At 35.1% G+C, this 14738-nt stretch overlaps 2 protein-coding genes and 1 non-coding gene across 3 annotated transcripts; 1 reads left to right on the top strand and 2 right to left on the bottom strand.

Annotated features, from left to right (window-relative positions):
• Positions 1 to 4378: 4378 nt before the first annotated feature.
• Positions 4379 to 6892, bottom strand: LOC146941595 (F-box/kelch-repeat protein SKIP6-like). Its single transcript, XM_085755419.1, has 2 exons — positions 5733 to 6892; positions 4379 to 4865 (listed from the first exon to the last, which is right to left on the bottom strand). Exon 1 carries the CDS (start codon positions 6841 to 6843, stop codon positions 5773 to 5775), a length of 1071 nt encoding a protein of 356 aa, XP_085611545.1. The 5' UTR covers positions 6844 to 6892; the 3' UTR covers positions 4379 to 4865; positions 5733 to 5772.
• A 95-nt stretch (positions 6893 to 6987) lies between these two features.
• On the top strand, positions 6988 to 7068 carry TRNAL-AAG (transfer RNA leucine (anticodon AAG)). Its single transcript has one exon. It is a non-coding gene; the product is annotated as a tRNA-Leu (tRNA).
• A 771-nt stretch (positions 7069 to 7839) lies between these two features.
• Positions 7840 to 13445, bottom strand: DPE1 (disproportionating enzyme). The gene is made up of 16 exons (XM_085755418.1): positions 12971 to 13445; positions 12523 to 12573; positions 12341 to 12429; positions 12158 to 12218; positions 11637 to 11715; positions 10635 to 10771; positions 10384 to 10542; positions 10194 to 10270; positions 9699 to 9838; positions 9587 to 9618; positions 9434 to 9508; positions 9218 to 9290; positions 9005 to 9093; positions 8756 to 8800; positions 8514 to 8666; positions 7840 to 8412 (listed from the first exon to the last, which is right to left on the bottom strand). The coding sequence occupies exons 1-16, from the start codon at positions 13316 to 13318 to the stop codon at positions 8308 to 8310; spliced, it is 1713 nt and encodes a 570-aa protein (XP_085611544.1). The 5' UTR covers positions 13319 to 13445; the 3' UTR covers positions 7840 to 8307.
• Between the last annotated feature and the right edge of the window lie 1293 nt (positions 13446 to 14738).

Here is a 14738-nt window from a genome sequence, read left to right as displayed (position 1 = left end):
TAGAGGGTGAAAAAGTTTGGAGGAGGAATCATGATGACAAGCCAGGGCGACTGATAGCATCCGTATGCTGATTTTAAGGCAATGACATATCAACTCATTTTGGCTGATACAAGAGCATGGTGTGATCGACTTCCCTGTCAGTTAAAAGCTTTCGTACCTTTGAAATCATCCATAAGGAATCAGGTACGTATTTTTTAAAAAAAAAGAACTTCACAAAAATCATGAACTTTAAGTCAGTTTTGTGATTGTGTTGAGTTTGCCTAGAAACATATATGTTGTAATTGAAAGTGATGATCTCGTCCTTTTTGTGAAGATACTATGATTATCTTTAAATGGTATACTAAGAAAAATTATAGGAAGGCAGCAGATCATGAGCAGTAAATCCAAATTGCTAGAAAGTCCATGACAGATTCTTTCCACACATGCTAATGTACCAAGTTTCTAGCATTGATAAGCTTGACCTCTACTTTTAAATATCTTGTTAGGAAATATATTTGTTTTATCATCCTACTAACTAGTAGTCACGTATATAAGAATTAGCCTACTGAAGCTTGACTTCTCGGCAAGCATATGGTAATTCCCTTCATTAGTTAAGTATTTATTTAACATGCTAGCTGCCAAATATCCTTAGCTGCCAAATATCCTGATGTGTTATTTCCACCCATAAGAGCATATGCTAGTATCATAGCCAGATATCCATATTATTAATCAAACTTCCTGTCTTACGATTCGAATGATACCTTTTGTTTTGGAATTATTTTCGGTGTATGCACACATAAATTTAATATATGTGGATATATGTGGATAATCGGTTTTGCATAAAACTCTTTCTTATTTACCTTGGAAGCGTGGAAGAATTGTTTCAGATAAATCAAGGATGCGATACTAACAAAACCGCCAAGGGCTAGATGAACGAAAGGAGAGAACTCGCCAAACAACATGCCATAAGCACGGAAGCAACAATCCCACACCTTTGACAAAACAAAGATGAAACGCGAAATTATATTCTAAAACAACTTTTTCGACCTTTGAGAATTGTTTTGCAGGTTTTTAATGAGCAACCTTAATCTCTATAAATACTTTGCCATTTCAGTTTGTTATTTTGTCCAGGTGCTACTACTACAATATTCACGGAAATCAACGAATCAACTAAGCGCCCTAAACGTCAACCTTAAAAAGGCTCTGGCAGGGTTCGACATCAAAAAATCTGCAATCTACAAAGCGCCCTAAACGTCAACCTTAAAAAGGCTCTGACGGGTTGAAATTCCTAAATAATAAGGTTGAAAATCCTAAATAAAGGTTGAAATTCCTAAATAATACGGTTGAAAATCCTAAATAAAGGTTGAAATTCCTAAATAAAACGGTTGAAAATCCTAAATAAAGGTTGAAATTCCTAAATAATACGGTTGAAAATCCTAAATAAAGGTTGAAATTCCTAAATAATACGGTTGAAAATCCTAAATAAAGGTTGAAATTCCTAAATAATACGGTTGAAAATCCTAAATAAAGGTTGAAATCCCTAAATATGCAAGACTTCCCACGATGGAAGGATAACAAGGTTGAAATTCCTAAATATGCAAGCCTTCCCACGACGGAAGAATCGACAAGGTTGAAATTCCTAAACAAGTGAAGAGTCCCCAAGGGGGAGCACCACGATTCAACAAGTTATGAAGACTTCCCAAAATAAACGACTGTCTGTTTTTGAGCAAGAATTGAAACAAAAATAAACAAGAAGCTAAAGTATTTGGAGACCTCTCCCATATGAGGGACATCGACAAAAAAAGAGAGAAAAAAGGCTCGACAATTTCGCTAAAAAGCAAGAAAGCGCCAATCTGTGATTAAATATGATCTGAGTATGAGTTAACCACTTTGCTCTTATGAACCTCGTGTTTAGGGTTTATGAATCTTTAGAAAAATATAAAGGGGCGACCAAGCCAGACAAAACTCGCCATAATATTCCTAAATGATAGACGTCGCCCGCCCCTCTGTTTCTAAAGCAATTTTATAACAAACCATTCCGCCTTGTTCTAAGTCTCGTGCTTGGGGGGCTGTGGACTATTGACTTCATAATTAATCACTTCGCCTTGTCCCAAGACTCGTGCTTGGGGGGCTGTGGACCGTTAATGTACAATTAAGAGCTCAAACGCCCTCCAAAAGGGCCAAAAACGGCCTTAGGCAAGACCCCTTAAGGGTGCCACCTTTAAAGGCTTCTAGAAACATCTAGAATGCTCTAAAAGCATCCTATGCGACCGACGTTATAGATTCATCACTTCGTCTTGTTCCAAAACTCGTGCTTGGGGGGCTGTGAACCGTCATAATATTCCTAAAGGGCTTAGACGCCCTCTAGAAGGGCTCAGACGCCCTCCAGAAAGGCTGCCAAGGCCCAGGCGCGTCCTCCTAAGGATGCCGCCCTCCTTAGCTTCCAGAAGCTTCCAGAAACCGCCCAAAATACACAAATACCCCCGTTGCTTGGGAGCCAAGCAACCGAAACCCAAGCCCATAGCAGGCTATAAATACTACTCTTGAGATCATTCTCAAGGCATCTAATCATCAGTCTAAACCCTAGAATCCTAGTATTCCTTACCGTACTTTTCTGCAAGTACAATAAGTAAAATATATTTAATAGAAACATTGCATTAATACTTATAATTTTCATTTAATGTCTTTGAATATTCGATAATATTAACAATCTGATTTTTTTATATAATTATGCAATGTTACGTAACCCGTGCAAAATCACAAATCTTTTACTAATTCTAATTAGAAATTGGATTGAAATTGTTTTCTTTTTCAATTCATTAAAAAGCAGAATTGAAAAATTCACGACAAGGTCCTTTACTAGTTTTAATTAGAAACTGGATAAATCCATTTGGGTTGGCTTATTGGTATTGGCTTGGACTTGAGAATGTATCCCTCTCAATATCTCAATTTTATCATCTTCTTTGGTGTCAATTTAAGTATGTTAATTTAGCTTCTTAAAAAAAAAATAGAAACTAGATTGAAGTTATTATTTTTTTTCAATTCATTTTTTTTGAAAAAGCTAAACGAATATATTAAAAACCACCAAAAGCTCCTTTAGTGCAAGGTGCACCAAATGAAGCTAAAATGTTCAATGTTACAATAACAAAGACAACAAGCTACTACACAGTAGCCGAACGAAAATAAAAAGTTATGTTACAGCCTGAAAGCATAACAAATGATTTAATCCCCAAGCCGTGTACTCAAAATAAATAAATAAAAGGCATAATACGATTTTAGCCACCAATAAACTTGAAGTTTAACATTTTCCAATAAGGAGGAAAGTTATTCCGTCTTACTCCCTCCGGTCCTATATATAAGAAACAATTGACTTTTTAGATTCATTGAATAATTGATGTATTCGATCTATATTCTAATCCGGATGCATCAATTATTTAATGAATCTAAAAAGTCAATTCTTACTTATATAAGTATTATGAAAATGTCTCATATTGCGATCCTTCTAAATAATAAAAAGAGTTGAAATCCAAATTATTATAAAAGTCAAACGAGACTTGTTGAGAAAGCCTCCAAGACTTTCAAATTGAGTAAAATGTTCAATTAAAAACCAGTTTTGAAAAATTCAAAATAAAACCCGTTCCTAATCGATTCAAATAAAATCAGTTATTAATTTTAATTTTTATATAATTATCGCAATGTTGTGTGACCCATACATTAATTCTAATTTATATATAATTATCGCAATGTTACATGATCCGTGCAAATTCGCGGCGGATCTTTTCCTTGTTCTAATTGGATTGATTTTTTTTTTCTTTTCAATTCATTAAAAACCAGTTTTGATAAGGTCTTTTACTAGTTCTAATGAAAAACTGATTAAAAACCAGTTCGTAACCGATTCAAATGAATTAAATAATCTATAATCACTTACAAATTATAATCACTATTTTTTTTACAGTAAAATAATTTATAATCACTTAAAAATCTTTTTTTTTTATATATAAAAAAAACTGGTATTAAAACAATTTTTTTTACTACCGTCACTAAAAAGAGGTTTGCAATCCATATTTATTTTTAAATCACTAAAGTTCGGTTTTCAATCAAACTTTAAAAAAAAAAAATTACAAAAAACTGTTTTTTAATAAATACACTGAAAACTGGTTTGAAAATAGTTCAAAAATAATACGGTTCAACTCAAAAACCAGCCTTAAACCAGTTAAAGTGAAGCAAACCGGTTCTCAACAGTTTTAAACTGAATTTAAATTGGTTTGAAAAAATAACCAGTTTTTATTAAAGTGTTTTTCATGAACTGAACCAAACCATCTATATGGTTTAGTTCACTTCATAAACCATGAACACCCCTAATACCAAGCATTGCTCTTTCAATCAATAACAGGTAAGATGAAACGAAGAAAAAAGCTCTGTGCATAATTTCCAACTGAATACATACACACCAACAATTTGATAGCAGTTATATTTTACAACCATTACAACCAGCAATTTTGATAGTCATAATTCATAAGCACGCGTTTTCCACTAGATCTTGTCCAATTTGTGCGAAATAGTTAAGCTTCAACTACGTGGAACTTAAGGATTCTCAATGATAGAAAACGCAAATAAAGGGTTTATGATTTATGACACATCTATGGAAGTGCAAGACTGTAACATGCTAACTATACAGTTATAAATATGTACTACTACTTGAGCAACTTTTTTTTATTACAGAGGGCCGAAGCCCAGTACTTGAGCATTATTCATACACCAGTGGAGCAATAAATGACACGAGATCAAACTAGAAAGAATTTGCAAGACCAAGCAGAAATTCTATGCAATCATGAGGTGTTTGGGATCTTGATCCTGCGGGACATGTTTTGATAGAAACAGGTGACCTGAAAAAAACAGAAAGAATTTCACCAGAACACAACAAAAATCAAAAGGCATTGCCTACGAGAAGGAGATAAAAAAATGTAACATGCAGAATCTATTGAAGATAATTATTGGCCTCAAAAGCTCTATGACAATCACAAGTCAAACCCAATTCACAAAACAACGGATTTGGATTCGCTTGATTGAAAATCTTCTCAATTTTTCTACATGTTCAATCACCCTCATTAAAACACACAATCCACTTTTCTTTCTCATGTTTGATGGTTCAGATTCCACTTGAAAAAAATTGAGAGGATTTCCAATGACGATTCAAATCCCAAAACTAAGGCTACTATGAAAGTTTTCCTATAGCTGAGTTCCATCATTTCCATGCTAGTCATTCATCGTTAGAACTTGAACTAGCTGGTAGCTACTTTTCGCAATTCAATGAAACTGAAACGTTGTCAAGTGTTAACCAATATGTTATGAAATGGTGACCAACATTGCAATTTAAATTTTGAAGGAATGGAACATATTGAAATTTAAAAACAATACATTGAAAAGTTATTAATGAATCATGATCATGGTAACTACTCAATACCAAGTATTTATCCTGCAAAACCATGACAGAAAACTGATCTGATCTAATGAATGAAATAAACAACGCAATGAATTTATTCAATTGTTATATGATCAGTTGCTTAAGGTCATACTGACTGCACTTAACTATTTATATTTACTTAGAAAAGTACAAAACTATAAGTAGTAACCTATGATGATCTTATAACAAGGGACAAACATAAAGGCATTTTATAGAAAGAAACTGCGGAGGAATTAACCTATCCCATTGACCTATTCCATAATGAGGAAAGAAAACAAGAGTTGAATACCTTACAAGACACGCAATGTGAAAGATGGTCCCAAATCCAATCATAATGCAACAGAAGAACAATGAACAATGGAAGATCCTTTAGGAACAGAAAGAACATTATTCAACCAACAAACTTCACCCCACAATTCCCCATCCTTATTCTTCTTCTTCTTCACATCAATCTCAGCACACCAAATCTCCATTTCTTTCCCCTTCTTATTTGCATTCAAATTCCTTTGACACTCCCAAACCACAACCAATTTCCCACCAACATCAGCCATTGTAGCCCCACACAGAAACCTTGGTAAACTCTTATCCAAACCTTTCAACTCCTTCCACAACCCTTTCTTCACATCAAAACCCTTAATTTTCCCTAAATAATCATAGCAATACAAAATCCCATCCACAACAGTTGCTCTCCCGCGCCAACCTAAATCAAGCTCCCTCCCAACGCTCTCCCACGCTCCATTATAAGGATCAAACAAAACACCACCGCGATCCGCCATCGCGTAAACTTTGCCGTCTACGACCGCGCTAGCGTGCATCCATTTCTCACGAATTTCTGGTGGACTAGGAACACTTTCCCAGCGGTTGGTAACAGGATCGAAAACCTCCGACCAATTTGCTGATCTGGAAAAATTATCCGGCACGCAACCACCGATGACGTAGATTTTCCCGTCGATAACACCAGCAGCTGCGAATTCACGCGCCACCCGCATGGAGGGACCGGGGAGCCAGCGGTGGAATCGGCAATCAAGGATCCATACATGACGAGATGGTACATCGTTGACTGAACCACCGATGAGGTAGATTTTGTGGTGGATGACAGCGTAAGCGGAGCCGATTGTAGGGGAAGGAAGAGGAGGGAGAGGGAGGAGACGGTGGTTATTGTGGAGGGTGAAGAATTGGAGAGAGGTGGAGCGTGTGCGGAGAGAGAGGTAGAGGATGTGTTGGGTGGAAGGGATGAGAGAGCGAGCGGTGAAGAAGAGTGGAGAAGAGAGGAGAGAATGGATTGGTTTGGAAACGAGGGTGAGGGTTGTGTGGTGAGAGCGTGGGACCCGTGCAAGGCAGTTTATGGCTACGTCGTCTGGGAGGGATGGGATCAGGTTTGAGTTTTGGTTCTTCTTCATAGCTTTCTACCTTTCTCTTTGCCTTTACTTTCAGACTTTGGAGAACGATAACAAAATCACACATGTTCTGCTATGTCATTCTTCTTTTTTTTTCAAATATGATTATATAGTTATTAATATTTGTCTCGTTAGATGAAGCATCAAGTTGATATGGCCGAGTTGGTCTAAGGCGCCAGATTAAGGTTCTGGTCCGAAAGGGTGTGGGTTCAAATCCCACTGTCAACATATATTTTTTTTTTCCCACTGTCAACTCAACATATATATTTTTTTTTCTCATATGCACGCACGCACAGCTTCCATGTTACGCTGACATATATTTTTTTTTTTATCATATGCACGCACGCACAGCTTCCATGTTACGCTGTCAAAGGAACAAGACTATCATGTCTTTATATTGCTTGCAAGTTATTGTGAGAGTTGGGCACAGTATCTCATAAAAAAAAAAGATTCACTTTTCCCACCCTATTGCCTTCTCACATGCCCTGCAAAATTCCAAAAATATCCCTGGTTCGGATTTTGTTTTCCAAACCAGATTGTTAGTTACTTCCGGAAAATAAAATCCGGACCAGATGTTGTGCGCTTTTTTGTGTCTTTCTTTGATGTCAAGGGTCTCTGTTGACCGTTATATGAACCCCACACAAGCTGAAATGCTATTGCAGGGTTCATATGAACGGTCAACAATGACCATGACACCACCGACACCCCTAAAAAACTAAAAACATTTGAAGAAAATTGAAGAAAAGAGGTGAAGTGAAGAATGGAGGTATTTGTTGAAGATGGAAGCCTATTTATAGCCTTAAACAAGTCCTAGGTCATTAATACAGTCAATGAAAACGTGTTAGTGGTTGTAACCGTCCAAACCCAAATTAATGGCTCTCTTTCAAAAGAATCCAATGCTGAAGCGTTCCGGATTTTACATTCCGGAATGTCCTTTGCCCTACAGGAAGTGCCAACTTTCCCCTCGTTCACCATTATCGCATTAATCTGAAAAGTATATTCCGGAAACCAAATGTGCATTCCGGATTGTATATTCCGGAAATCTCAATAAGTAAGTCAACTTATAAAAAGTTTACAAATTGTTGTTTCTAATGTAAAGCTACTTATTTTGGGAATATTGATACAATCATCTTCTTTGAGCTCATCAAACAAACCATTACAAACTCATTCTGAATTTAAATATTCTGAGCATGGCAGAATTGCTTATTCATAACATCAAAATGGCTCAGGTGAATTCTCAGATCACTACGGCTTACCAATACAAGCATGCATTACCTATTTGCAATATCATTAGAACTGACAAAAGCTTCCAACTTCCTTGCATTTCTTGAACAACACACGGGAACTTTGATCAAGATAATGCTCCAGCAACTTGGGAATTAAAACTGCAGGCTCATTATTTTCTACTTAAGCTTCCTTCCGTTGGCAAACAAACTCTTCTTTACACTCAAAAAGAGATTTGACATTTCAAAGCCGGCCATACATTGAAAGCATCTCTTTAAGTCTGGTTGCCTCTCTATCTAACTTGTCAAAGCTCACAGAACTTGGGACCCTCCATCCCCAATTTCCAAACTGCATTGATAATAAGATCAACAATGTTTTTTTCTTAGTCACGCTCTAGTAAACTATAATCGATAATGCTAGAACAAACTACACTATGAATGAACTTTTACCTGAGTTGCAGGAATATTCATCCTGGCAGAACTCCCAAGTCCAAGAACATCTTGCATAGGTATTATTGCTGTTTGAGCAACAGAGGCCAGCGCTGTCTGGATTAGTGCCCATGAAATATCATCTTCTCTGGTTAATGAAACATAACTTAATACCTGAAACATAAAAATGAAGGAGGTGATGAACTCATCCAACTTCATTAAACAATAACATCTCACTACCAAATATCGTCTATGGCACTCACATGTGATTTCTCTTTTTGGTTTAAAGCTTCCCACCAACCCTGAATCTGTAGCAGAAACACATATGTTGTCAGGATTTAATATGGTTGACAGGAGAAATTATTTAAGACATGATAAAGGTATGGAAACAAAACAATTAAGATATTATAAGCTATACATGTTGATAGCAGACATCTACAAAGCATACCGAGGTCCTTATTAATAAGATAGATATGATGCATCAGCAAATGCATAGCAAAACAAATTCTTACCGTGTCATTGTCATGAGTCCCTGTATAGACAACTTGATTGCACTCGTGATTATGAGGCAAATGAGGGTTATCAGCACCACCTCCAAACCCTGTATAAAGTAAAAAAATATAAAATAAAGAAGATAATTAGCAATTGTTCAGGCTCTCAAACATGAGATCACTTTAGGGTATGATGCTGAAGAATGGTCAGCAAAATTAGCAATTAATCATTACCAAACTGGAGGACAGCCATTCCAGGGGCTCCAATGGATTTTCTTAGTTGCACTACATCCTCAGTGATAACTCCCTGCCATAAATAAAGAACCAAAAAAATTAAGCCTTACTTCGGCAAGAGTTGTGTCATCATGTATGAATTGAAAGCAAGGCCCTAACGAGACTAATGAAGCAATAATGTTAAAAAAAATCAGAACTTGTTTCGATAATACGTACCAAGTCTTCTGCTGTGATATTAATCCTTCCAACAGCTCTGGAAATGGCATCAAAGAAGGATGTTCCAGGTCCTACCTATCAATCATTTAAATATGAAGGATTTTATAGTTTGGCCAAATAGATCAAAGGTTGAACAAAATAACAGGACCTGACCTTCCACTTTCCACCCATAGCTACTTTTGCTTCTGCGAATTCGTACAAATTACACATGTTACACAAACATCACATCGAGCAATAAGGTGAAACAAACTCAGTCTAGACTCACCAGAGCGAACAGCCCAATATCCAGCAAATCCTCTAAAGTGGTCAATCCTAAATTCGTCATACATATCCTGCGCACGTCGTATGCGGCGTATCCACCATGAATATCCTTCTTTCTCCATGGCATTCCAATCATACAGGGGGCTTTTTCATTTAAACATGAGAATGTTAAAAATAAGAAATCATTAATCTGAATGAGCAAGGAGACCTTCAACAATGTGCTTCAATATAACATGTGAGCAATTATTTATTGCAATAAAAATAATGACCAAGGAAAAATGATGAAAAGTGGTTTGTAGAATCAATCCGGCAAAATATTAACGCACAAAAAGGTGAAAGGAACTAAAATGACATGTCAGGGGAGACTCATGCTGATCATAATGATTAGAAACCTTTTAGGAAAAAATCATTTTATGTTGAAATGAGGACAATAATTGAATAAAGAACATGGATAATTAAGATTTATGGCTGAAGATTTATCATGGGATTAGCATCAAACCTTCCCCACAGCTGACCAGTTTCGCTGAATGCATCAGGAGGCACACCACTCACTAAAAGAGGAAAGCCTTTCCTGTTCTGCCAGATAAATAAGTGGAGATGATATATCATCAAAAGTTACAAAATGCTCCGAAAAAGAGGTTGGTTTAGACTTCAGAGAGTCAGAAACATATTCTTTGAAGACAACTAACCAGTGCAAACTGGTTCTTATTTCCCCAAACATCTGCACTGTGATAATCAACATAAATGGGCATGTCTCCCATTATCTTGATTCCCTTACTCTGTGCATAGTCGCGAACTTTCTGCCATTGCCTTTGGAACAAGAACTGTTGGGCAATAAAAACATTTATCTGCATGCAAATTTATAAACGATACATCAAGAAGGATTCAATGGGAAATTGTTAATGATAATTATAGCAAGAAGGATTCTTTATAATCTTACGAAATCTTGCTTTTGTTCGTAAATATCTTCTAAAGCTACAAGATGGCGGTTTTTTAAAGGTTCGGGCCAATCGTACCAACTGAGTGTGTTCAAACTGTCGTCAATAGCAGCAAAATAAGCTGCATCTTCAAGCCAGCCTACAACATTAAAGATATTATTGCCTTGCAAAAGAAAATTCCCAAATGAGTTGTTTTGACAGACCTCACTTGGAAAGTTGATTGAATCATGAACAAAATTGATGATTTTCCACCCACAAGAGTAGAGATATCCTACCCATTTCTCAAAAGAAATTGAAAGTTCCATTATTATGATTTTGGGTGTATAAAGGCTTAATTATGTCACAACTCACAAGTTCTAGAAATGTGTTCTTTGTGTCTAAATTACGGTACTGAAGCTCTTCATTCCTTTCGTAGAATTTAGAGGATCCCTACCCAATGTTCAGATTATCCTCTTATGAAAGAAATTCCACGCAAATTCTCAATGTTCAAGTCTTTTGTCCCCTCAGTATTTCACTAATTACAACCATAAATCTTAAAGTTTCTTTCCATCCTACTTCTGAATCACATAATCCTAGAACCCCTATGCCATCTCCACCGTGCAAGCACCAGTAAGAAGTTCTCACAAGTATTCAATTATTAGCTTGTTTCTAGATTGAATTGATTGCCTTGGCCCAATTGTTGAACAGAAATGGAGAGCTTCTAAATGTAACTGCGTCGTGCTTAATTGAATTTTCCCTTCAGAGAAAGTTTCTATAACTTGGTATTTTCCAGTTGAAAATTTCTAGATAAAGGAAAAATTACTTAATTACTTAAGAGAAAGTGTAACAAAACATGATCATGCATGCTTCTCAAAATCAACTCTACAATGCATTTAAAGCTTACAATGCATTCAAATGTAACATAAATCAACTTAATTTGCATGTTACCATCACTAAAGTGAAACATTGAAGCTAACAGGAAACATGGATATAAAATTAAAATAGCAACTAAATGAGTGTCTCACTTGATATGTTAGGATCCCTGCGAAAATTCTCAAGCTGTTTTTTGAGCTCCCCTTTGCTTGAAATGAGCCTCTCTGCAGCCTGAGGAAAGTTAACATAAAGTATTAGATGCACACAAGGCATAGAAAAGTTCAATGACGTAAGTAATGCTAATATGATAAAGGAAGAATCTCCAAAGATTGCAAAAACCTCCACAGATAAGCACTTGTGGTCCTTTGCAATTCACCATTATGAAACTAGTCTTCTCAAAGAAAATAAAATCGCATTTGTAGATTATTACTCAAGCAAAAACTACAGCCATGTTGCGTGACAAAATTCCAATGATGAGATGACTAGAAAACTGCTAAAGGTAATAGGCCCGGTTGTTTCATGCATGCAAGGGTATTATATCATCAAATTACTCAGGGATGGAAAATATTCAATTCAGTGCATGATTCATTCAATTTTAACACCTTATTACATTTTGAATGAGGTGCACAACAACACTAGCATTAACCATGATTCAAATTTCAAACTGTCTTACTTTAGTTAACAAAGGATCCTTGAGATTAGCAACAACTGAAAAATTCACGCGCTCTGCATCACTGCATTCATTTAATAAAAATGATAAGATGAGATAAGCAAACCGGAAACATCAGAAAGATAATAGCTCAAAACTAAGTTGCTTATACAGTTATACATTACACAAATATAAAAAAAATCTCACATTGGTTTGGGAAGCTCGTGTTTTTCCAACAACCCATCCGCCACAAGCTCTTCAAGAGAAATCAAAAGAGTGTTGCCACAATTCGCATCCTAAAAAGCAAAATTTCAAACCGCATTGCCTTAAAAGAGTTCAAACTTGACGATATTAAACAAGTCTAAGACAAAATTAAAAAAATTGAAAACCTGGCCTGCGTAAGGAGAACCCCCTTCATCAGGAGGCACGAGAGGAAGAACCTGCAAATATTGCACGTTTGGATTGAAGTCATCTTTATTTGAATCAACTAATTCAAGTAGCTTATAGCTTAAAGTTTGTAACGTATAATTCTTTATCTCAATTTTAGCTTAGCAATCTTAATTGAAAGAATTAAATATTAAATATATCTTTTTTTTTTTTGTCTTTTTCATATTTATAAACTAGTTCAACCACCCGTTTTACTAAATACTACGAATTCAATTAGCTAGTTTATCCGCTATAAACTAACTCATGAACTAGTCAAATTGTTTTCATATAAGTTTTTAAGTATGTGGAAACAAGTTGATTCAACTTTTATTTGTTTATGTTGTTAAGTAAGTTCAAATAAGCTGATCTAAACAGGCTCTGAATGTAAATGTATAGGGGGAAAAGGGGAACCTGCCAAAGGGAGCAACCAGTTTGGTGGAGCCAATCAATGAAACGAAAGGCTTCGTTTCCGAGATCACCGATACCGTAGGGGCTTTGAAACGAAGTGGGATGGAGAAGAATACCGGCTCTTCTGCGGAGATGAAGGTCGGGTTTGGGAAGCCAATCTTCTCCGTAATTTGACGGCAAATCTTCACCGACGGTGAATTGAGTTAAGGAAGTGGTAACCAAAGACGAAGAAGCAGCACGAGGGAAGGAAAGTGGTGAAGAATTGGGTTTGAATTGGATAATTGGTGATGATGATGTGGTACACCGTGGGAAAGACAGTGTTGTGATGCTGAGACTCAGAGTCAAAGACATTTTTTTCTCGCTCTATTGATATTAAGTATTTGCAGTTCCAAACACACAGTGTTTATGGCTGGAGGAGAGTGGGAATAGAGAGTAGAGTAGACGAAGGAAGAAACACGTGACTAGAGAGCTTAAAAGTGCGTCAAGTGTTTGATCCAAGACAATCAAGTACCGCCCTGTTTTCTCGCTTTAAATTAATAAAAGGGTTAATTATGTATCTAGTCCCTATAAAATAGCGACCTTGTAAGTTTAGTCCCTACTTAATTTTAATAGCATTTTTAGTCTCTATAAAAAAAATTTACTTATAATTTTAGTCCCTGCTAAAACAAAGTTTGATTAATTATCCTTAAACTCTTAAATTTTTGAACTATTTTTTTGAGACAAGATTAGAACACAATGAAAGGTTCGTTTACTAAAATTTAGAATTTTCTGACATGAAATGAATTAAATATGAATTTTTTAAAACGACAAAAGTTAAAGATAAAAAGTAATAAAATCTGGATGTAGAAATCAAATTTTGCGATAATTTTTTGCGGACGAACTTTTAGAAATGTTCTAAACATGTCTGCAAAAAATTGTTCAAAAATTTAAGAGTTTAAGCATAAATTAAACAAATTTGAATTGAGTAGGGACTAATACTCAGTGCAGAAAAACAAAATTAGGGACTAAAAATGCTATTAAAATTAAGTAGGGACTAAACTTACAAGGTCGCTATTTTATAGAGACTAGAAACATAATTAACCCTTAAAATAAAATTAAACAAAAATAGTAGTAATTTAATCATCAATTTACATCATTTAATTTATTCTGTTTTAACTTCTTTTGTTAAATTTGGTGTTTGTTATAGGCTCTTTCAAAAAACAAATTCATTTAGGGATATAATGTCACAAATGATCTTGGTAAATATCTTAGAATTCCTATACCTCATAAAAAGGTCTTTATCCACTAAATTAAAAAATGTATCATAATAAAATAAATGTATTGTATCTTGTTTCAATCTAGAGTTTTATGACTTGTTAAAAAAAAATCCAGTATTTGATGTTGCATCAAAATACGATAAGTTAATCTTGAAACGAATTGGGTTAGAATCAATAAAATAGAATAAGAAAATAATTTACAGATTTATCCTTGTAAAATAATTTAAAATTAAAAAAATTTGATAAAATAAAATTTAAAAATAATTTGATATTAAATTAAAAATATTAATAATTATTTTTTAAAATATGTATGATTTTGTAAGAAGGGCGATTGTGTAATGTAAATAATAATAATAAATTAAGAGCTACTAATTTAGAATATTTTTAAAAATTGATCAAAACCTTATATCATAATCCTCATTTATCCACTAACATCCTCCAACATCATTTTCCTAAAAAAGTTGTATTAAACTCTTTGGTACATGGGGAACATATTGTACTAACAAACGATATGT

The sequence above is a fragment of the Medicago sativa genome, chromosome 3 (genome assembly GCF_051527215.1).
Source record: "Medicago sativa cultivar Bolivia chromosome 3, Bolivia_mono, whole genome shotgun sequence".
NCBI lineage: Eukaryota > Viridiplantae > Streptophyta > Magnoliopsida > Fabales > Fabaceae > Medicago > Medicago sativa.
Note: the sequence above shows the minus strand (reverse complement) of the source record. Positions and strands in the feature narration are given on the sequence as shown.

What these genes read in the sequence shown, in the direction of transcription:
- LOC146941595 (XM_085755419.1), bottom strand. Translation starts at nt 6,843, where the DNA reads ATGAAGAAGAACCAAAACTCAAACCTGATCCCATCCCTCCCAGACGAC.
- DPE1 (XM_085755418.1), bottom strand. Translation starts at nt 13,318, where the DNA reads ATGTCTTTGACTCTGAGTCTCAGCATCACAACACTGTCTTTCCCACGG. An exon ending in ATAAGAACCAGTTTGCACTG is followed by an intron (nt 10,271 to 10,383) that starts GTTAGTTGTCTT and finishes TTTATCTGGCAG; the next exon opens with AACAGGAAAGGCTTTCCTCT. An exon ending in ACTGGTCAGCTGTGGGGAAG is followed by an intron (nt 9,839 to 10,193) that starts GTTTGATGCTAA and finishes TAAATGAAAAAG; the next exon opens with CCCCCTGTATGATTGGAATG.